The sequence below is a fragment of the Oncorhynchus clarkii genome, chromosome 16, assembly GCF_045791955.1.
Source record: "Oncorhynchus clarkii lewisi isolate Uvic-CL-2024 chromosome 16, UVic_Ocla_1.0, whole genome shotgun sequence".
Taxonomy (NCBI): domain Eukaryota; kingdom Metazoa; phylum Chordata; class Actinopteri; order Salmoniformes; family Salmonidae; genus Oncorhynchus; species Oncorhynchus clarkii.
The window spans coordinates 27,997,849-28,020,617 of record NC_092162.1 but is presented as its reverse complement, the minus strand read 5'-3'; the positions used below and the strand labels follow the sequence as shown (position 1 = coordinate 28,020,617).

The 22,769-nt window shown below is 40.5% G+C and overlaps 1 protein-coding gene across 1 annotated transcript in view; it reads right to left on the bottom strand.

Moving 5' to 3' along the window:
* LOC139368292 (neuregulin 3b) overlaps positions 1-22,769 on the bottom strand; it is a 412,189-nt gene that overhangs the window by 90,171 nt on the left and 299,249 nt on the right. The window contains exon 3 of the mRNA XM_071107039.1: positions 5,153-5,226. Coding sequence (XP_070963140.1) covers positions 5,153-5,226 — 74 coding nt within the window. The remainder of the gene's footprint in view (positions 1-5,152; positions 5,227-22,769) is intronic.

Sequence of the window (22,769 nt, the reverse complement as noted above, 5' to 3'; positions counted from 1 at the left end):
CCATTCAACTCAGTGAGAGTGTGAATATTTACAGCCAGTGAAACACTTTTCTCTACCCCCCTGTAGGGGCAATGTATTGCAATGTAACATGCACTAAGTATACGAAACATTAAGAACACCTGATCTTTCCACGACATGGACTGACCAGGTGAATCCAGGTGAATGCTATGATCTCTTATTGATGTCACCTGTTAAATCCAATTTCATCAGTGTAGAGGAAGGTTAAATAATGATTTTTAAGCCTTGAGACAATTGAGAAATGGATTGAGGGCAAAAGTGTGTGGGGGGGGGGCTCTCCTCAACTGCTCTCCTAATGTTGTACTCAGTGTATATCCTATATCATCACCATGTGTGTATATTAACATTTACAATGTAATTCACCAATAAAATAAATAACTCTAGTACATCCAATGACATAATTGTAGAATAGGCTACTCCTGAATACACACAGTGAATAAAAGTTTATTCGACAATATTGTTATCACTGAATGAAGTAGCCATTCAACTCAGTGTGGGTGTGAATGTCCCCTACCCCCAGTCCACAATGGCATGGGTGTAGGGGTAGTTAAAATGTAAAATATAGACTAGGCTTATATATCCTATATCACCATGTAAATGTAATTATTAAATAAAATAAATATACTAGCACATCCAATGACATTATTATTGTAGACTAGGCTACTCCCATATGCACACAGTGTAGTGCCTACATGCCTTTGACAATACCATTATCAACTCAGCAAAAAGTAATTATTTTCAAATAAACCAAATAACCCATGCATTATCAACACAGTAAATATTTCCAAGCAATGTCACAATTTTAATATACTTACTCATCAATCGGAACGGTGCCGTCTTGGTAATTCTTCATTGTCTGTAAGGAAACTACACTATATGACCAAAAATATATGGACACCTGCTCGTCGAGCATCTTATTCCCAAATCATGGTCATTAATGTAGAGTTGTTCCCCCTTTGCTGCTATAACAGCCTCCACTCTTCTGGGAAGGCTTTCCACATGATGTTGGAACATTGCTGCAGGGACTTGCTGCAGCCACAACGTTTGAAGCACAGAATTATCTAGAATGTCATTGTATGCTGTAGCTCAGCCATGGAAACCCATTTCATGAAGCTCCCGACGAACAGTTCTTGTGCTGACGTTTCTTCCAGAGGCAGTTTAGAACTTGGTAGTGAGTGTTGCAACCGAGGATAGATGATTTTTAAGCGCTATGCGCTTCAGCACTCAACGTTCCCACTCTGTGAGCTGGTGTAGCCTACCACTTTGCGGCTGACCCGTTGTTGCTCCTAGGTGTTTCCACTTCACAATAACAGCACTTACAATTGACCGGGAAGCTCTTGCAGGGAAGAAATTTGATGAACTGACTTGATAGGAAGGTGGCATGCTATGACGGTGCCACGTTGAAAGTCATTGAGCTCTTCAGTAAAGCCATTCTACTGCCAATGTTTGTTCATGGAGATTGCATGGCTGTGTGCTCAATTTTAAAGACCTGTCAGCAATGGGTATGGCTGAAATAGCCAAATACACTAATTTGAAAGGGTGTCCAAATATCACTCAAAAGTTTGGACACATAATTATTCCAGGGTTTTTCTTAATTTTTAAATATTTTCAACTTTGTAGAATAATAGTGAAGACATCAAAACTATGAAATAACACATATGGAATCATGTAGTAACCAAAAAGAAGTGTTAAACAAATCTAAATATATTTAGCATTTCCATTATCAGGTGTGCCTTTTTAAAAGTTAATTTGTGGAATTTCTTTCCTTCTTAATGCGTTTGAGCCAATCAGTTGTGTTATGACAAGGTAGGGGTGGTATACAGAAGTCCATATTATGGTAAGAACAGCTAAAATAAGCAAAGAGAAACTATAGTCCATCATTACTTTAAGACATGAAGGTCAGTCAATACGAAACATTTCAAGAACTTTGAAAGTTTCTTCAAGTGCAGCCGGAAAAACCAAGTGCTATAATGAAATTGACTCTCACGAGGACCGCCACAGGACAGGAAGACCCAGAGTTACCTCTGCTGCAGAGGATAAGTTCATTAGAGTTACCAGCCTCAGAAATTGCAGCCCAAATAAATGCATCACAGAGTTCAAATAACAGACAAATCTCAACATCAACTGTTCAGAGGAGACTGCGTGAATCAGGCCTTCATGGTCATATTTCAGCAATGAACCCACTACTAAAGGACATCAATAATAAGAAGAGACTTGCTTGGGCCAAGAAACACGAGCAATGGACATTAGACCTGTGGAAATCTGTCCTTTGGTCTCATGAGTCCAAATTTGAGATTTTTTTTCCAACCGCCATGTCTTTGTGAGATGCAGAGTAGGTGAACGGATGATCTCTGCATGTGTGGTTCCCACCGTGAAGCATGGAGGAGGAGGTGTGATTGTGTGGGGGTCCTTTGAGGGTGACACTGTCGTGATTTGTTTAGAATTCAAGGCATACTTAACCAGCATGGCTACCACAGAATTCTGCAGCGATACGCCATCCCTTTGGTTTGCTCTTAGTGGGACTATCATTTGTTTTTCAGCAGGACAATGACCCAACACACCTCCAGGCTGTGTAAAGGTTATTTGACCAAAGTGATGAAGTGCTGCATCAGATTACCTGGCATCCACCTGGCCCGGCCTCAACCTAGTTGAGATGGTTTGGGACGGGTTGGACCACAGAGTGAAGGAAAAGTAGCCAACAACTGCTCAGCATATGTGGGAAATCCTTCAAGACTGTTGGAAAAGCATTCCAGATGAAGCTGGTTGAGAGAATGCCAAGAGTGTGCAAAGCTGTCATCAAGGCAAAGGGTGGCTATTTTGAAGAATATAAAATATAAAATATATTTTGATTTGTTTAACACTTTCTATATGATCCCATATGTTATTTCATCGTTTTTATGTCTTCACTATTATTCTATGTAGAAAATAGTACAAATAAAATCCTTGAACGAGTAGGTGTGTCAACTTTTGACTGGTACTGTACAGAATATATATATAAAAAAATATAAAAAAAATTAAATGGCTACCCCACTGCAATTACCGCGACTTTAAATACCACTGCTTTAGACTGTTCTAAACAGGGGTTGGAACAAAATAAAAATGTGAATAATTTAGTTCTGAACAGAACCATTATTTTCTTCATTCCATTCCACTGTTCTGACCAGCAAAGTACATTTCTTAACCAGATCAAACCAAAACAAAGTACCAGTTTATATCGTTCCTTTCCGTTCCTTTTTTAAACCTCTGAAATCAAAACTTTTGTTACACTTAGCTCAACATTGCATTACTTCACCAATCAGTGTGGATAGAGCAGCTTGCTATGGAGCGGGTAAGTGATTTAAACTGCATAGGAAAGTCGTTAAGAGCAAGTTGTATTTTTCCGTAACAGCATGGTTTAATCATAATGAAAGACAAACACACACACTGTGCTGCCAGTCACAGTGTAGGGTGCAAGATGAAACTGAAATGTTGCAGGTGAGGGGAGGGCGTGAGAGGGTGGAGGAAGCTTGTTTTTGTGAGCTGGGCATCTTGTTATGACTTACACTATCTGAATTAGGCCCAAAGAATTATACCTACAGAGGAGCGGCTTCTATGGAGGAACTTTGAATGTCTTTGAACTTCCAAGTTGGTTTAACATTAGCTAGCTAACACGCTTGTGTGTGCAGAGCCACACTAGAATTAAAAACAAGTCTTACCCTTTCACAAATTCAACGTGAAACATAATAACTATAGTATCCTTAACTACAGTAGCATTGAAAAAGTTAATCCATTCTTTTAAACGTCTCTCCCTAATTTCTAAATCATGCTTGTAATGTTGTCTCTAGGCTACAGTAACCTATTCTTCAGAGGAGACAGGCAGGTAGCCTACACGCACACCCACTAACAAAAATGTTCAGCTAGCAGGCAGATTCTGGAATAAGTTTCCAAGTGACTTAGTGAGTGAGGGCTTTGCATAGGCATTTTGTTAGGATTTTTGTGGGACTGGAAAAAAATGCCCGGAACGTAAAATAACATTATTAACCAGGTCCCATGATTTTAAAATAACGGTTCTGTTGCAGAACACTATAGATCACTTTCGTTTCGAGTTCTGTTCCTCAAATAATGTAGTTATAGTTCCGTTCCCTGAACCAGTTCAAATCTTTGGTACTAACTAAACTGTAATGAGCTTTATATTGATTTCATGTTCGTGTGATGGCCACATCTACTTTCTCCATTCTAATTCTCCAACAGAAGGACACACTCAAGCAATTCATACCACTTAAAAGATAAATGCATTTGAATCCAAATTTACTAATGTACTAATCAAATGTTGATATTGGTAGGTAATGAAAATATCCATCATTCCAGAGAAAGGGAATGACATATTTTTGGCATATCAGATTTGGAATAATTTCAATGACATTGCAGCAACACTGAGTATACTCAAGGGGTAAACAAACACACCTCAAGCTAAAATGCTAGAAGTACTTTTAAACAAGAGAAAGTAAACTCAAGGATACTTTCTCTTATTTGACTTGATAAAGTTAAACAAGGATTTGATGTATTTGTGTGTCTTCTGGCCTACACAGTTTATGTCTCCTTTGCTGGAGGGGATAATGTGAAGCCTGGCTCAATAAGTTTGTATTTATCTTGACCAGAGTAAAATGTATATTTAAAAATGTAACCTTTATTTAACTAGGCAAGTCAGTTAAGAACAAATTCTTATTTACAATAACGGCCTACCAGGGAACAGTGGGTTAATTGCCTTGTACAGGGGCAGAATGACACATTTTACCTTGTCAGCTCGGGGATTCAATCCACATGCTTTCGGTTACTGGCCCAATGCTCTAACCACCAGGCTACCAGCCAACCCCCCTGCATACCTGCCACCCCCCGGCAGGTAGCCTAGTGGTTAGAGCATTGGGCCAATAACTGAAAGGTTGCTAGATCAAATCCCCGAGCTGACAAGGTAAACATCTGTTGTTCTGGCCCTGAACGAGGAAGTTAACCCACTGTTCCTAGGCCGTCATTGAAAATAAGAATTTGTTCTTAACTGACTTGCCTAGTTAAATAAAATAAAAAATAGAAGACAGATAACTCCCTAATACTCTTTTGTTTTAACTTTTCTGCAGGATCAATACAGGAAGACATGTACTTGGGTCAGATAAGATGGAGTCCGTCTTGGGTACAAACTGGTCACAGCGTAGTCCGTGGTAACCCTCTTTACACCTGCAACAGAGACAACAGAGATCAATATCCAGGGTCTATTGAGGAAAAACACCCTCTCACAACATGCATGTGAGTAGAGTGGGTAGAGTCTGAGTTATTTTAGTCATTTACCAGGCACTCGAATCCAGAGCAACTAAATCATTGCATTCAACTAAAGTAGGCAAAACAACTACATTTCACGATCATTGCAAGCATAACCTTCTTGAAAACTAGCCACTATCTGCCAAATCAGTGCTAGAGAGGGAGGAAGAGAATATACGTGCAAGTACAAGTTTATGTGTAGCATATGTATGTCCATCTTCAAAGGAAACAAAGGAGAGAAAGAAGATTCACATTTTGGGGGAAAAGATTCAGAGACTGGAGGGAGAGATGGAGAGTAAACTCATATTGGAGGACGAGTATGCTAATGAGGATGGGAAGAAAGAGAGAGAAAAGAAGAGGGCAGTTTTGGCCCATCCTAAGCAGTGCCTGCGACCAACTGATAGCACAGTCCTGACAGTAATGTCATGTACCAGTGGAGGTATTGGAAGGACTGGGATGGAAATACTCTCTCTCATCCAGACCTGGGTTCAAAAAGTATTTGTTTTCTTCCAAGTATCTACGCTTGATTGAGCTCATATGGCACAACGTTAACAATGGAATAGTCCCAAATGTGCACACCCAGGCAGGCTCAAACACTCCAGGCAGGCTCAATCAAGCGTTTAAAGGTGAACTTACAGCGTTTTAACTATTTTGCAGATATGAAACAGGCAACAATATCATACAAAAATATAAAATTCACAGTTTATGCTTCAAAACCAACTTTATAAGAGGTTTTAAAAATAGGTTCTATTTGACTCAAAATTCCATGACGTACAGTAAGGCAATGTTGGCAGAATACAGTTGAAGTCTGAAGTTTACATACACTTAGGTTGGAGTCATTAAAACTTGTTTTTCAACCACTCCACAAATTTCTTGTTAAAACCTCTTTGGGCTAAGGGGCAGTATTTTTACGTCCGGATGAAAAGTGTGCCCAAAGTAAACTGCCTGTTACTCAGGCCTAGAAGCTAGGATATGCATGTAATTGGTAGATGTGGATAGAAAACACTCTAAAGTTTATATAACTGTTAATAAAATAAACTTTAGAAGGAGTTTCAGGCTTGTTGTTGGAAATGAGAGGCTGAGAGGTTCTTGGTTGTTTATCTCCGGTAAAGACAATAACGATTGTTCGTCTTAAATTGTATAATTTATTTACGTATTAGGGTAGCTGAGGTTTGATTATAAACGTTGTTTGACTTGTTTGGAGAAGTTTATTGGTAACGTTTGGGATTCATTTTTTAAGCAAGCTATACTGAGTTTTTGGGGTTATAAAGAAGGACTTTATCAAACAAAAGGACCATGTGTGATGTAGCTGGGACCTTTTGCAGTGCCAACAGAAGAAGATCTTCAAAGCTAAGGCTTTTATTATATCGTACCTGCCTGGTTTAAAAATATTTTTCATGCTTTTGTATGCGGGGCGCTGTCCTCAGATAATCACATGGTGTGCTTTCGCCGTAAAGCCTTTTTGAAATCTGTCACAGCAGCTGAATTAACAAGAAGTTAAGCTTTATTTTGATGTATGACACTTGAATTTTCATGAATGTTAAATGTTTCTATTTCTGTAATTTGAATTTCACACTCTGCATTTTCACCGGATGTTGTCGAGGTAGAATGCTAGCAGAACGACTGCGCCAGAAAGGTTAACAACCTATAGTTTTGGCAAGTCGGTCAGGACATCTACTTTGTGCCTGAAACAAGTCATTTTTCATACCAATTCCAATAATTCACTGTATCACAATTCCAGTGGGTCAGAAGTTTACATACACTAAGTTGACTGTGCCTTTCAACAGCTTGGAAAATTCCAGAAAATGATGTCATGGCTTTAGAAGCTTCTGATAGGCTAATTGACATAATTTGAGTCAATTGGAGGGGCACCTGTGGATGTATTTCAAGGCCTACCTTCAAACACAGTGCTTCTTTGCTTGACATCATGGGAAAATCAAAAGAAATCAGCCAAGACCGCATAAAAAAAATTGACCTCCAAGACCTCCACAAGTCTGGTTCATCCTTGGGAACAATTTCCAAATGCCTGAAGGTACCACGTTCATCTGTACAAACAATAGTACGCAAGAATAAACATCATGGGACCACGTAGCCGTCATACCGATCAGGACAGAGACGCGTTCTGTGTCCTAAAGAGGAACGTACTTTGGTGAGAAAAGTGCAAATCAATTCCAGAACAACAGCAAAGGACCTTGTGAAGATGCTGGTGGGAACAGGTACAAAAGTATTTATATCCACAGTAAAAATAGTTCTATATCGACGTAACCTGAAAGGCCACTCAGCAAGGAAGAAGCCACTGCTCCAAAACACTAAATAAAAAAGACAGACTATGGTTTGCAACTGCACATGGGGACAAAGATCGCAGTTTTTGTCCTCTGATCTGATGAAAAAATAATTGAATTTTTTTTCCATAATGACCATTGTTATGTTTGGAGTAAAAAGGGGGAGGCTTGCAAGCCAAAAAACACCATACCAACCGTGAAGCACGGGGGTGGCAGAATCATGCTTTGCTGCAGGAGGGACTGGTGCACTCACTTCACAAAATAGATGGCATCATGAGGGTGGAAAATGATGTGGATATATTAAAGCAACATCTCAGACATCAGTCAGGAAGTTAAAGCTTGGTCGCAAATGGGTCTTCCAAATGGACAATGACCCTAAGCATACTTCGGGTCATTACTTCGGGTTTTGACAAAATGGCTTAAGGACAACAAAGTCAAGGTATTGGAGTGGCCATCACAAAGCCCTGACCTCAATCCTGTAGATATGTGTGAGCAGAACTGAAAAAGCATGTACGAGCAAGGAGGCCTACAAATCTGACTCAGTTACACCAGCTCTGTCAGTTGGAATGGGCCAAAATTCACCCAACTTGTTGTGGGAAGCTTGTGGAAGGCTACCCGATACATTTGACCCAAGTTAAACAATTTAAAGGCAATGCTACCAAATACTAATTGAGTGTATGTAAACTTCTGACCCGCTGGGAATGTGATGAAAGAAATAAAAGCTGAAATAAAACATTCTATCAACTATTATTCTGACATTTCAAATTCTTAAAATAACTGACCTAAGACAGGGAATTTTTACTAGGATTAAATGTCAGGAATTGTGAAAAACTGAGTTTAAATGTAGTTGGCTAAGGTGTATGTAAACTTCTGACTTCAACTATAGATGGATGTAGTTCAATTTATTATTAATATAATTCACCAATGCATTTCTTAGTAGTCCCAAAAATATTGCTATTAGGTTGTGTTAGGTCACAGCTGGCCTGGTATATTGTTTGCTGCCAAAGCCCATTCGGGATGCACCGTTTCAGTTTAAATTACTCAATATTTTAAACAAAAACAGATAACTGTAACTAAGGCTGGGAATGTCAATACAATCAAACTAGCAAGGGCAATGATCAAAAGTCATTCATAGCGTGGCTAATAGGCTAGCACACATGTATCAAACACAAGGCCCGCGGGCTGAATAGGATACACAAATGAGTATACATGAGTCAACAGTTGAGTTATCTACTTTATGAAATTACAGCCTGATGAGCTCGGTGAATTCAACTTCAATTGAGCATCGTGTGTCCTGTTTACAGTGCACAGCAGAGGAAAAGTGTACAGACACATCCTTACAGTCCTAGTTAGGCTAGTAAAATGTTGCAGTCTGGCTTTGGTTTTTAAAGCTTGACAATTAATAACCAAAAAACAGAACCTGCAACAAAACACCATGCAACAGAAATATGTAGACCTATTACAGCAACATTTGAGCAGAAGCCTATGTTGGCTGTTCAAGTACAATAGCTACAATTTGAGTGCACCACACAGCAATGTTGCATTCAACCGCACCGGTGATTCATGCAGTGCACAATGAAAAACATGTTTTAAGTTCAAATGTTACGACAACCTATAGCTATGTTTTGTTATTTGGAGTTATTAAATACTTACTTTTTTATCTGGGTCGCAGCATATTATACACATCTATTAGCATAGCAGAAAAGGCTGGCCAATATTATGTATATCTTATTATTATTTATTGGTTTATATGTTAAAATGCTGTATACAGCATCCTATGTACATAATTGTACATTAAAAAGGGACGTATTTTTCAAATTAAACAAATGGCCAGTTTTGGTCTGTCATGCCCTGACCATAGAGAGCTGTTTATTCTCTATGTTGGTTGGGGTGTGACAGTGACTAGGGTGGTTTATCTAGGTGAATTATATATCTATGTTGGCCTGGCATGGTTCCCAATCAGAGGCAGCTGTTTATCGTTGTCCCTGATTGGGGATCATATTTAGATAGCCATTTCACCATTGTGCTTTGTGGGATCTTGACTTTGTATGACACTATGTTAGTGTCACGGTTTGTTTGAGATTATTGTTTTGTTTTGCTGTGGGTTTCACTTAGTAATAAAATATGTGGAACCCAGATCACGCTGCGCTTTGGTCCACTTATTATGACGATCGTACATATTTCTGTTGAATGTTTTTTTCGAAAAGCAAATCGGCTGTGTCTGGCCCGCGAATTCAGAGTTTTTACAATATGGTCCTTGCACTGATTGACTTATTGACAACCCTAGGATAGCGGATCTATTTATATAGCTAGCTTTTATTTAGCAAGCTAAAAAAATTATCCCTAACATTAGCCAGATAGCTGCTGGGAGAATATCATGTCATTGGAGGAGTGGGTGAGTGACCAACTGTCTCCCCTCATATCAGCTTTTGTTGGCTACAGTTAGAGATGCGCAGGTGTCATTTGGTTAGCTAGCAATGTTAATTGCAATGTTAATTGCTTTGCTACCTAGCTATGCTAGTTAGGATATATCTTACTTGTCAATCAAATGTACTGGCATCGATCAAATGGCTGGGCAGGCAGGCAAGTTTCCATTCAGCTGTCAAAACCTGGGTTGGGACAAGCATGCATTAGCAGGCAAGCTGCAGAAGGAAGAGCAGGCTATTATTCCCCATCGTTTATAAGTGCAATTTTGATGGCCAACTAGCTGAAAAAAGTTTGAGAAAGTTTATCTAATATGCTCTCATTAGATTTTTAGCTCATCCTGCTCTGACTAGCATTAGCTGTTGATTTTGTTGTTGTTGATGTGCATAACTGAGAAAGAAAGAGCCTACCTTTTCATGGTTGTCTTATCAATAGGACTGTGAAGTTCCCAAATGTAAGACTCCCATCGTGTTTACATACAGTGGGGCAAAAAAGTATTTAGTCAGCCACCAATTGTGCAAGTTCTCCCACTTTAAAAGATGAGAGAGGCTGTAATTTTCATCATAAGTACACTTCAACTATGACAGACAAAATGAGAAAAAGAAATCCAAAAAATGACGACGTAGGATTTTTTATGAATTTATTTGCAAATGATGGTGGAAAATAAGTATTTGGTCAATAACAAAAGTTTATCTCAATACTTTTATATACCCTTTGTTGGCAATGACAGAGGTCAAACGTTTTCTGTAAGTCTTCACAAGGTTTTCACACACTGTTGCTGGTATTTTGACCCATTCCTCCATGCAGATCTCCTCTAGAGCAGTGATGTTTTGGGGCTGTTGCTGGGCTACACGGACTTTCAACTCCCTCCAAAGATTTTCTATGGGGTTGAGATCTGGAGACTGGCTAGGCCACTCCAGGACCTTGAAATGCTTCTTACGAAGCCACTCCTTTGTTGCCCGGGCGGTGTGTTTGGGATCATTGTCATGCTGAAAGACCCAGCCACGTTTCATCTTCAATGCTCTTGCTGGTGGAAAGAGGTTTTCACTCAAAATCTCACGATACATAGCCCCATTCATTCTTTCCTTTACACGGATCAGTCGTCCTGGTCCCTTTGCAGAAAAACAGCCCCAACGCATGATGTTTCCACCCCCATGCTTCACAGTAGGTATGGTGTTCTTTGGATGCAACTCCGCATTCTTTGTCCTCCAAACACGACGAGTTGAGTTTTTACCAAAAAGTTATATTTTGGTTTCACCTGACCATATGACATTCTCCCAATCTTCTTCTGGATCATCCAAATGCTCTCTAACAAACTTCAGATGAGCCTGGAGATGTACTGGCTTAAGCAGGGGGACACGTCTGGCACTGCAGGATTTGAGTCCCTGGCGGCGTAGTGTGTTACTGATGGTAGGCTTTGTTACTTTGGTCCCAGCTCTCTGCAGGTCATTCACTAGGTCCCTCCGTGTGGTTCTGGGATTTTTGCTCACCGTTCTTGTGATCATTTTGACCCCACGGGGTGAGATCTTGCATGGAGCCCCAGATCGAGGGAGATTATCAGTGGTCTTGTATGTCTTCCATTTCCTAATAATTGCTCCCACAGTTGATTTCTTCAAACCAAGCTGCTTACCTATTGCAGATTCAGTCTTCCCAGCCTGGTGCAGGTCTACAATTTTGTTTCTGGTGTCCTTTGACAGCTCTTTGGTCTTGGCCATAGTGGAGTTTGGAGTGTGACTGTTTGAGGTGGTGGACAGGTGTCTTTTATACTGATAACAAGTTTAAACAGGTGCCATTAATACAGGTAACGAGTGGAGGACAGAGGAGCCTCTTAAAGAAGAAGTTACAGGTCTGTGAGAGCCAGAAATCTTGCTTGTTTGTAGGTGACCAAATACTTATTTTCCACCATAATTTGCAAATAAATTCATTAAAAATCCTACAATATGATTTTCTGGATTTTTTTCCCTCATTTTGTCTGTCATAGTTGAAGTGTACCGATGATGAAAATTACAGGCCTCTCTCATCTTTTTAAGTGGGAGAACTTGCACAATTGGTGGCTGACTAAATACTTTTTTGCCCCACTGTATTTGCTGAAATCCATTCAGGTGTATTTTGTGGCTTTTGGTGAATGCGTTCTGAAGTCTCGCTGTTGCTACTGCCTGTAAAGTTCAAAGTGAATGATGGCAGGCCCTTGTGCCAAGTGGCTTACAGTGCATTCGAAAAGTATTCAGACACTTTCCTTTTTTCCACAATTTGTTACTTTACAGCCTTATTCTAAAATTGATTAAATTAAATGTTTTTGTAATCAATCTACACACAATACCCAATAATGACAAAGTGTAAACATGTTCTTAGACATTTTTGCAAATGTATATAAAAAAAAAAAACGTATTTACATAAGTATTCAGACCCTTTGCTATAAGACTCAAAATTGAGCTCAGGTGCATCCTGTTTCCATTGATCATCGTTGAGATGTTTCTACAACTTCATTGGAGTCCACCTGTGGTACATTCAATTGATTGGACATTATTTGGAAAGGCACCTGTCTATATAGGGTCCTACAGTTGACAGTGTATGTCAGAACAAAAACCAAGCCCTGAGGTCGAAGGAATTGTCCATTGAGATTTGAGACAGGATTGTGTCGAGGTGCAGATCTGGGGAAGGGTACCAAAACATTTCTGGAGCATTGAAGGTCCCCAAGAAAACAGTGGCATCCATCATTCCTAAATGGAAGAAGTTTGGAACTACCAAAGACTCTTCCTAGAGCTGGCCGCCCTGCCAAACAGAGGAATCAGTGGAGAAGGGCCTTGGTCAGGGAGGTGACCAAGAACCTGATAGTCACTCTGACAGAGCTCAAGAGTTCCTCTGTGGAGATGAGAGAACCTTTCAGAAGGATAACCATCACTGTAGCACTCCACCAATCAGGCCTTTATTGTACAGTGGCCAGAAGTAAGCCACTCCTCAGTAAAAGGCACATGACAGCCTGCTTGGAGTTTGCCAAAAGGCACCTACACGACTCTCAGACCATGACAAACAAGATTGTATGGTCTGATGAAACCAAGATTGATCTATTTGGCCTGAATGCCAAGCGTTGCATCTGGAGGAAACCTGGCACCATCCCTACAGTGAAGCATGGTGGTGGCAGTATCATGCTGTGGGGATGCTGCAGGGACTGAGAGACTAGTCAGGATTGAGGGAAAGATGAACAGAGCAAAGTACAGAGAGATCCTTGATGAAAACCTGCTCCAGAGTGCTCAGGACCTCGGGCAGAGGTGAAGGTTCGCCTTCCAACAGGACAACGAATGTCCTTGAGCTGCCCAGCCAGAGCCCGGACTTGAACCCGATCTAACATCTGCGGAGAGACCTGAAAATAGCCGTGCAGCAATGCTCCCCATCCAACCTGACAGAGCTTGAGATGCCTTACTATACATCAATCCCAAACATTCTATACATTTATGAAAACGTGAAAATGACCATATCTAATTTATCTGATTGTCAGAAAAAAAAGGTCATATTCTTCCTGTGGGGTGTATATGAACAGATTTTAAAACATTCCATGTTGCTAAAATGCTGTGAGTAAATACTATTTGAACCCAGGTCTGCAGGCCTCGTGCTGTTAGATCTACGAGAGACACTTCAGGAGACACTTGACTTCACATGATTCAGTTTTGTGAGATTTTAGGTTCTCCTCAAGCAAGATGTTTCGGTTCTATGCCTCCGCTGAGTGTGTCAAATAAATCTATTTTAGCTCAATGACATGAGTTCTGGTCTTTTTTATACATTCATATTTTTAGACGACCCTTTGGCCAAGCACCCATATGATGACCTAAGTTGCTCAGTACCGCAACACATTCAGTTTTATAATTGAGTTTGTTATTTTCCCTGAGCGTCAACCACATGCTGACACACACACACACACACACACACACACACACACACACACACACACACACACACACACACACACACACACACACACACACACACACAGGTTGGTACTTTCCTAAGTTTGTGCCAAATAAATCTACAGCACTGGATGATGTGTTGGATATCTGTTTCTTCTCTCCATTCATTTATATTTCAGGTTCGCCTTTAGCTCAGCAGAAGCACCCATATGGCCTGTAGACTTAGTTGAGCATGCTCTGTATCTGTTCTATTCTCATCCTCAAGAGCAGCAGACAAACTTTGTGTTAACAGTCAGTTGGTCCAACTTCACCCCCAACTCCAAGTGCTTAGCGACACTGCAAGGATTTTCCTCAGACAGAGCTATTTGTTTGAAATTCATGGCAACAGGCATTTGAAGGGCATCTCTTTTTCATTGTGTTTGTTCCACAAAATGAAAACCAGTTGGTTGCATGTATACTGTGTCCGTCAAATGAGGCACCCAATCAACATATTCAGTGACATTTCTTATGGGTTTTCTCTTATGGGTTTGGGTACCTAATCTTCGATTTAAAAAATGCCCAGTCAAGCCATAGACCATGCACAATCAATGCATTAACAAGACCGGCCAGTCAAAATCATTGGCAGCATCTTAGTTCCATTCACCTTGGATACTTGAGAAAACGTTCTCTCTCTCCTTCAAACATTGATTTGCGACTAATGTAGAACAAAGTGTATAAGAAAGTGCCGTACCAGTCTGTTTGATTCAACTCAAATTAGATTTTGACCCCAAAAAGTATCACACAAATTATTTGGATTCAACTAAGATTTGATTCGGACCTTTGATGGAATTTCCTTGGGCCTAATTTCTACTTATTTCTAGTCTTGTTTTCACAGACAACCGTCCAACCTCAGTGGTCTGCCTGCTTCTGAGGTGGGAACTGGGGATCCAATGGCTCAGTAGGTTAGAGCATATTGCAGATATATTATGTGTCATTGTCAATGTTTTGTAAGACGCTTTGGATGAAAGCTTAATGACTGTTTTTCCACGTGAATGCAAATGTGAAAGGGCATTTCAATTGTTAGGAACCTGGCCGGTATGAAATATACCTGGTATATTGTGGATATAATGGGCACTCTCTGGTACTTATATCAAATAATTAAATGTAATGGTAATAGCCTGGTTCCAGGCTATCTTTATTGGGTAGACAGCGCAAACATATTGGTTATTTGTACAGTATTACTATTAAACTATAGTGAATTTCAGTGAAAAGAAACAAAAAAGGATGACTTAAGTAAACATCAAATTAGCAGACTATACAAAAAGGTGTTACCAGATTGCTTTTGTTACACACATAAAGCACGCTATCATGGCACCAGGAGGCATGAAAGAGTATTTGCGTCTCACATTTTCCTGTTTCTAGTCACACCTTCCTACCCTCTCTATGCTGAAATGCCTAGTTAGCATTCTGAGTCACAACTCAAATGTCTGTCTGGCTATCTGTTTATCTCCACTCTCCTTTTGTTTTGTCTCTATCTCTCCCCCTCTGTCTCTGTCTCTGTGTCATTGTGAAACAAGCTGACATCCTTCAATAAGATTCAAACAATGCTTTGTAGACAAATGCGTTTGTGCGAATGTGCAAGTCGATTGTGTGCTTGAATACGATAAAGATGATGACTGTGCGTGAGTGTGTTTAGTGATTGGACGATTGATACCGGAGCTCCGTTGCAGTTTTCAAAGCACTACTGATCTGATACAATGTACCGATGCTCATTTCCAAGTAACATTATCACATGATCAATAATGTCCGAAGCTTTGGTTGATACAAACAGCGTTGCAAAATGTGAGATACCACTGATTTCACCGTGGTTCTGGTCCTTTCTTCGATTCCAAGTTGCTTTCAAAGACCGACCTTTACTGGACACCATACTGTACTTTGAAATCAAGTTAGGATTTGTTCAAATTACTGCATTGAACAGTAGCACAGCAGGTAGAGTCAGGGACACTCAGAGATGACAGGATATGGGGTCGAGTCCTGGTAAAGGCACTCTATTCGGAGATAGTTTTATGTGAAACCACACTTTCTTCCCATTGTTGAAATTCTTTATTTTATTTGGTATTGTATAAACTTTTGTTTTAAGCAACCTGAATAATGCCATAGAATTACAGTTTTTCAAAAATAGTCAACTTAAAGGAATTATTTTGGGCCTTATGTAAAATACAAACCTGTTATTCTAACTGATTGTAGGCTATTAACACCAGCGACTAAACACTGTGCCATGGAGTTTGATGAATATCGTCTATTTATATTTATTGATGACCAGCAGATGTCACTAATGTGCATTGTGTTAAAAGCTCAGAGAAATTAATTGTTTTTCAGAAAGATAATTTCCTATCATTATGTGTGTGTGTCTGTGTGCATATTTATGAGAGAGAGAGAGAGAGAGAGAGAGAGAGAGGTTTCTGTTTGCCGGTTATTGACGGCTTCTGGTAGATAAAAAAAATAATAAGCCAATAAATAAAATTGTTGCTGGCCAAATTGATCGGGAGAAAAAACAATCCCATTGCAAAATAATGTTTTTTTCTTCATTGAGTTTATCATATCCCAGTCAAAACAGTTTAATACGTTTTGGTGTTCGGCAGGTTTTTATTTAGTCTGTTCGAGCGGACGGACAACTAGTTTTCATGCACATTTTTTCAATTGAGAGATACTGCACCAAACATCCTAGATGTAAAAATTCTGCGAATATGACCTTCTCTGCAAAATTGACAAAAATAATGCCAGATCTCTTGATTTATCTGGACTATTTTGGGAAAGTGTAAATGTATGTTGTTGTGTACGCCGTCTCAAGAGGGACAAAGAGTAATATAACCAAATTTATTTTCATGGGAATATGCGAGACACAGACATTCGCTACGCCTAGCCAAGTTCTGGTAGGAGCAAACTGAACCTAGTATTTAGACGTCTTTAGCGTGTAGCCCAAACCGTTCTGACGCTACAGTCAGAAGTTGGCATATCGGCAAGTCCCGTGATGCTTGTGGGAGTTGTAGAGCAAAGTGGAGAACACTCGTGTTCATGAGAATTTAATCTTTCCATAGAGGGGTCATATGTAGCCCAAACGGTTCAGAAACTACAGACGTTTTTGTGAAAATAGAGATTTTTGGGATAAATCCTAGTCTGACAACATCGTTGTAGCTCTGCCACCTTCCACTGCAGATGTCTCGAGCGCAAACAGACTTTTATGGATTTTTTTATTACGCTAATTACATTTCCAAGGTGGTGCAGACGAGACAATATCACACAAAGTGCATTTTCAATTTGTTGGAGCCGTAGTGTTAACTTTCTACAGTGCTTTTACGACCACATGCTAGAGTCAGGGAGAAATATAACTCTTTGTCTGGGCATGGGAAGCAGGGATGGGGAATACTCCTTCGAGACTAATTACCAACTAGCTCATTAATTAGCAACTGAGTAAAATGGATGAAGGTTTATGGTAGCAAGGGGGAGGTTAAAGAGGAAGAGAGAATGGGACTGGGAATGGAAGGGCTTGATGTTCAGTCAATCAGCTGCCCCTCCTGCCATGCAGTCATTCCAATATATCCCCTTTTCTAACCTTATGGTGCACTATAGGAAACAGGGTGCTGTTTAGGATACGGTCCATCTATCAAGTACTGAGCTGAAGATACTAGCACATTTATACTTGGCTCATATATACATGGCTCACATGTCACCTAGGACTGTACACGTTAAGAATATAGGGTTTCTCAAGGGTGCCTTTGCAGTTCAGAATTTTTTTTATTTTATTTTAGTGATAAATAAAATGTAGGGCCGGCGGCTCATTAGAATATTTTGGGGTGTGATTCGCTTATAGCGCTTTTTGTGCAACCGTGAGTAAGAGTGTCATTCTGTTGTGAATGGCACCCTGTTTCCTGAACGGCACCCAGTGTCCTGGCCAAAGGAAGTGTGCTATATAGGGAATAGGGTGCTATTTGTCATGCAAACCCAGTCTTCTTACTTATTGCCATACATACACTACCTTTCAAATGTTTGGGGTCACTTAGACATGATGCTGGCCTTCTAGGCAGAGTTCCTCTGTCCAGTGTCTGTGTTTTTTTGCCAATCTTAATCTTTTCTTTTTATTGGCCAATCTGAGATATGGCTTTTTCTTTGCAAAAAAGCATCCCCGAGTCGCCTCTTCACTTTTGACGTTGAGACTGGTGTTTTGCGGGTACTATTTAATGAAGCTGCCAGTTGAGGACTTGTGAGGCATCTGTTTCTCAAACTAGACACTCTAATGTACTTGTCCTCTTGCTCAGTTGTGCACCAGGGCCTCCCACTCCACTTTCTATTCTGGTTATTTGATTTATTTATTTCACCTCTATTTAACCAGGTAAGCTAGTTGAGAACATGCGCTCATTTACAACTGCGACCTGGCTAAGATAAAGCAAAGCAGTGTGACACAAACAACAACACAAAGTTACACATGGAATAAACAAGCGTACAGTCAATAACACAATAGAAAAAAATAAAGTCTATATACAGTGTGTGCAAATGGCGTGAGGAGGTAAGACAATAAATAGGCCAGAGTAGCGAGGTAGTTACAATTTAGCAAATTAACACTGGAGTGATAGAAGTGCATATGATGATGTGCAAGTAGAAAAACTGGTGTGCAAAAGGGCAGAAAAGTAAATAAAAACAATATGGGGACGAGGTAGGTAGATTGGGTGGGCTAATTACAGATGGGCTATGTACAGCTGCAGCGATCGATTAGCTGCTCAGATAGCTGATGTTTAAAGTTAGTGAGGGAAATATAAGTCTCCAGCTTCAGCGATTTCTGCAATTCGTTCCAGTCATTTGCAGCAGAGAACTGGAAAGAAAGGCGGTGAAAGGACATGTTGGCTTTGGGGATGGCCAGTGAAATATACCTGCTAGAGCACTTGCTACGGGTGGGTGTTGAGATCGTGACCAGTGAGCTGAGATAAGGCGGAGCTTTACCTAGCATCGACTTATAGATGACCTGGAGCCAGTGGGTCTGGCGACGAATATGTAGCGAGGGCCAGCCGACTAGAGCATACAGGTCGCAGTGGTGGGTGTTATAAGGGGCTTTGGTAACAAAACAGATGGCACTGTGATAGTTTGCATCCAGTTTGCTGAGTAGAGTATTGGAAGCTATTTTGTAAATGACATTGCTGAAGTTGGTAGGATAGTCAGTTTTACGAGGATATGTTTGGCGGTGTGAATGAAGTAGGCTTTATTGCGATTCTAGATTTAATTTTGGATTGGAGATGTTTAATATGAGTCTGGAAGGAGAGTTTACAGTCTAGCCAGACACCTAGGTATTTGTAGTTGTCCACATATTCTAAGTTAGAACCGTCCAGAGTAGTGATGCTAGTCGGGCGGGCGGGTGTGGGCAGCGGACGGTTGAAAAGCATGCATTTGGTTTTACTAGTATTTAAGAGCAGTTGGAGACCACGGAAGGAGAGTTGTATGACATTGAAGCTCGTTTGGAGATTAGTTAACACTGTGTCCAAGGAAGGGACAGATGTATACAGAATGGTGTAGGGACAGTTTGCTCTGTTGTATGAGGTCTTCAGTTTCTTGGAAATTTCTTGCATGGAATAGCCTTCATTTCTCAGAACAAGAATAGACTGACGAGTTCCAGAAGAAAGGTTTTTGTTTCTGGCCATTTTGAGCCTGTAATCGAAACCACAAATGCTGATGCTCCAGATATTCAACTAGTCTTAAGAAGGCCAGTTGTATTACTTCTTTAAACAGGACAACAGTTTTCAGCTGTGCTAACATATTTGCAAAAGGGTTTTCTAATGATCAATTAGCCTTTTAAAATGATAAACCTGGATTAGCTAACACAATGTGCCATTGGAACACAGGAGTGATGGTTGCTGATAATGGGCCTCTGTATGCCTATGTAGATTTTCCATTAAACATTGCAGTTTCCAGCTGGAATAGTCAGTTACAACATTAACAATGTCTACACTGTATTTCTGATCAATTTGATCTAATTTTAATGGACAAAAAATGTGCTTTTCTTTCACAAACAAGGACATTTCTAAGTGACCCCAAACTTTTGAATGGTAGTGTTCATATTCATATGTGTCTATTGCAGTAGTGGGTTGGGGTAGAGCGCCAAGCATAATTTATGTTTTTAATGACATTGATGGATGGCCCTGTGTGGACTGTTTACATGAGAGAGTGATGGTGATGGCGAGGGTGAACTAGCAGTATCGGTGCCCGAAACTCAAACACTGTGCAGAGCAAGAGGGGTTCTTTAAGGAATATCAATAGTGCTTCTTTGAGTTATATGCTGGGTCTCAAATACCTTTTCTTCACTTGTTCCTTCTAAACTGCGCACCCGTGCAGAAATATCAGCCTACAGAGAGAAGCACAAGATTGAACTTCCAGAACTTTCTAGAGCAGTAGTCACCAACCGGTTGATCGCATTCGACTGGTCGATCTCCAAGGCATTCCTAGTCAATTGCCAAACATTTCTGTAAAAAAAAACAACGTTGGGGGGGGGCTCTGCTAAGCGGCAACTTATGAAGACGCGTTTTCTCGGTGCACCTGTCCAGGGATTACAATTTACTATTAATACTTCACCAATACCTCCCCTACCACGTTAATTTTGTAACATTTAGTTAGGACTCAAACCATTTTTCCCCCTGAAATTTTTTGGCCTTTTCATCATAAAATGTCGGCAACGAGTCACAAAAGAGCAGGCCTCTAATAAAGCCTCAGGCTCACCGAACACTGCCACAGACTCTGATCCCCCCGACTTAGCCAAGGTAATGGCGGCTATCATTAAGTCTGAACAGACTGTGCTGGCTAAGGTGGAGTCACTATTCACTGACCTATCTGCACAAATAGCTACTCTCGCCACCAAGGTCAACAAAAAGAACGACTCCATTGAAGACTTGGAGTAACAGGACACCTGTCTTAATAGCATGGAAGGCGGCGCAAATACTTACTCCGACAAAGTGGTGACACTGGAAGAGCAAGTCACCTGGCTATCATCAGATGTCATCAAATTTTCTTCCAAGGTCGAAGACCTGGAGAACAGCCGGGGGAACAGTCGCATTTTCGGTGAGATTGAAGCCTACCCTGTTCATAGCTAAACTGCTACAGGAAATTCTAGGCCTCGATTTCGCTCCCATCCTTGACCATGCGCACAGAAGCTGACAGTCTGCACTGAAGAATGGACGCAGACCGATGTAGCAGTCCAGACCCATCCTAGTCAAATTCCACTACTTTCAGGAAACTGAGAATCTTCTCGGTAAGGCATCACAAGGCCAGAAGTTTGGCATTTACCCAAACTACACAGTGGCAGTAATGAAGAAGAAGTCAGCCTTCAACGAGGTGAGGGGGCTCCTACATCGCTGTCCGAACACCAAGTTTGGCATTCCCTACCCAGCAATGCTGAAGATCACTACTCCCTCCGGCGAGCACAAAACTTTTGTGGACCCAACCAAGGCCAAAGAATACATTGTTGTGCACCTACATCAACAGGATAACAGGTGACATAGGAATAACTAGCCAATTTAGGCCCATACTCTGCCCCTGGCCCTACACTAGCCATGCTAATGCGACTAAGGACCAACTAGTGAACTCATATGTTAATTAGAAACGTGCCTCCACCCTGTTGCCAAAAAATTATTATTCCAGAAACTTAATGGGATGAATAATGATGGTATGCATATGGTCTCACAAGGACAATACAGTTTGAATAGTATTTTATTTACAGTACATGGCATAATTAGCTTTTATCAACTAGCTGCAGCTGGACAGCCTCGGCTATAGGTGGCACGATACTAATTAGCCTAGTCGCTACCCAAGGCTAACCACTGAGCTCTCTATTTTCATGCCTTAATAGGATACCCTACTAAAATACTGTGGAAGATATACCTCCTTTTTTATATATAAGTTTAGTTATCTTTCAAATATGCATATTGCATAAGATACATTAGAGAACTGAGGTGGTTCCCTTCAGAACCCGTATGTGTAAGCTTGATTATGTTCACCCTGGATAGAGCTCTACTGAGGTTCGGTTTAACATAGTAGTATTTTGCTCTAGTTTAGGAGAGGTAGATACAGCCTTCCAACAGGGGGGAAGGCCAGCATAGGGGTCCAAGGTTTTCTTCTAGGTATTTTGTTAATTTTTGCAGTTTTTTTCATCCTTATCTCAGACCATAGCCCTGTCTAGCTAAATATCCGCTTTCCCGACAGTGCTGAGTCACGACTTGACCAGCTACGACTATCCTGTAGTGCCTATAAAAAATACATATCAACTCACATCGATGTCTTTTTACAGCTCAATTGCACCCCTGATGTGTCTCATTCTATTGTGTGTTAGTCGTTAAAAGCATACATGACAACTAACAGCGCACTAAACACTTATCGGTGCTATCTCAACTCATTTTAGACGTGGACAACAGATATGCCTCTTCTTCTGAAATCTACAAATCAGAATTTGACAATCTTTACACTAAACAAACGGAGGAAGTTATCTCACCAGCTTCGACAAGCCGCTGATATCAGCACCATACCTGATATCTGTGTTGCAGCTGATTTAACTTCTACCAATCGCAAAGAAATTAACAATCAATTTAAGCAATTCTACTCTGTTCTACTCATCAAAGGCTCTTCCAGACACATCTTGTATGCATGCATTTCTAGACAATCTGGACATTCCCTGTCTCAATTCAGATTAATTAACTAACATGGATGCCTCAATAAGTGACGATGAATCTACTCGGGCAATCCAGTCCATGCAGAGCGGTAAAGCTCATGGGCCTGATGGCTTCCGTATTGAATTTTATAAAGCATTCTCCTCTAAACTTTCCCCTATCATTAGCTCAATGTA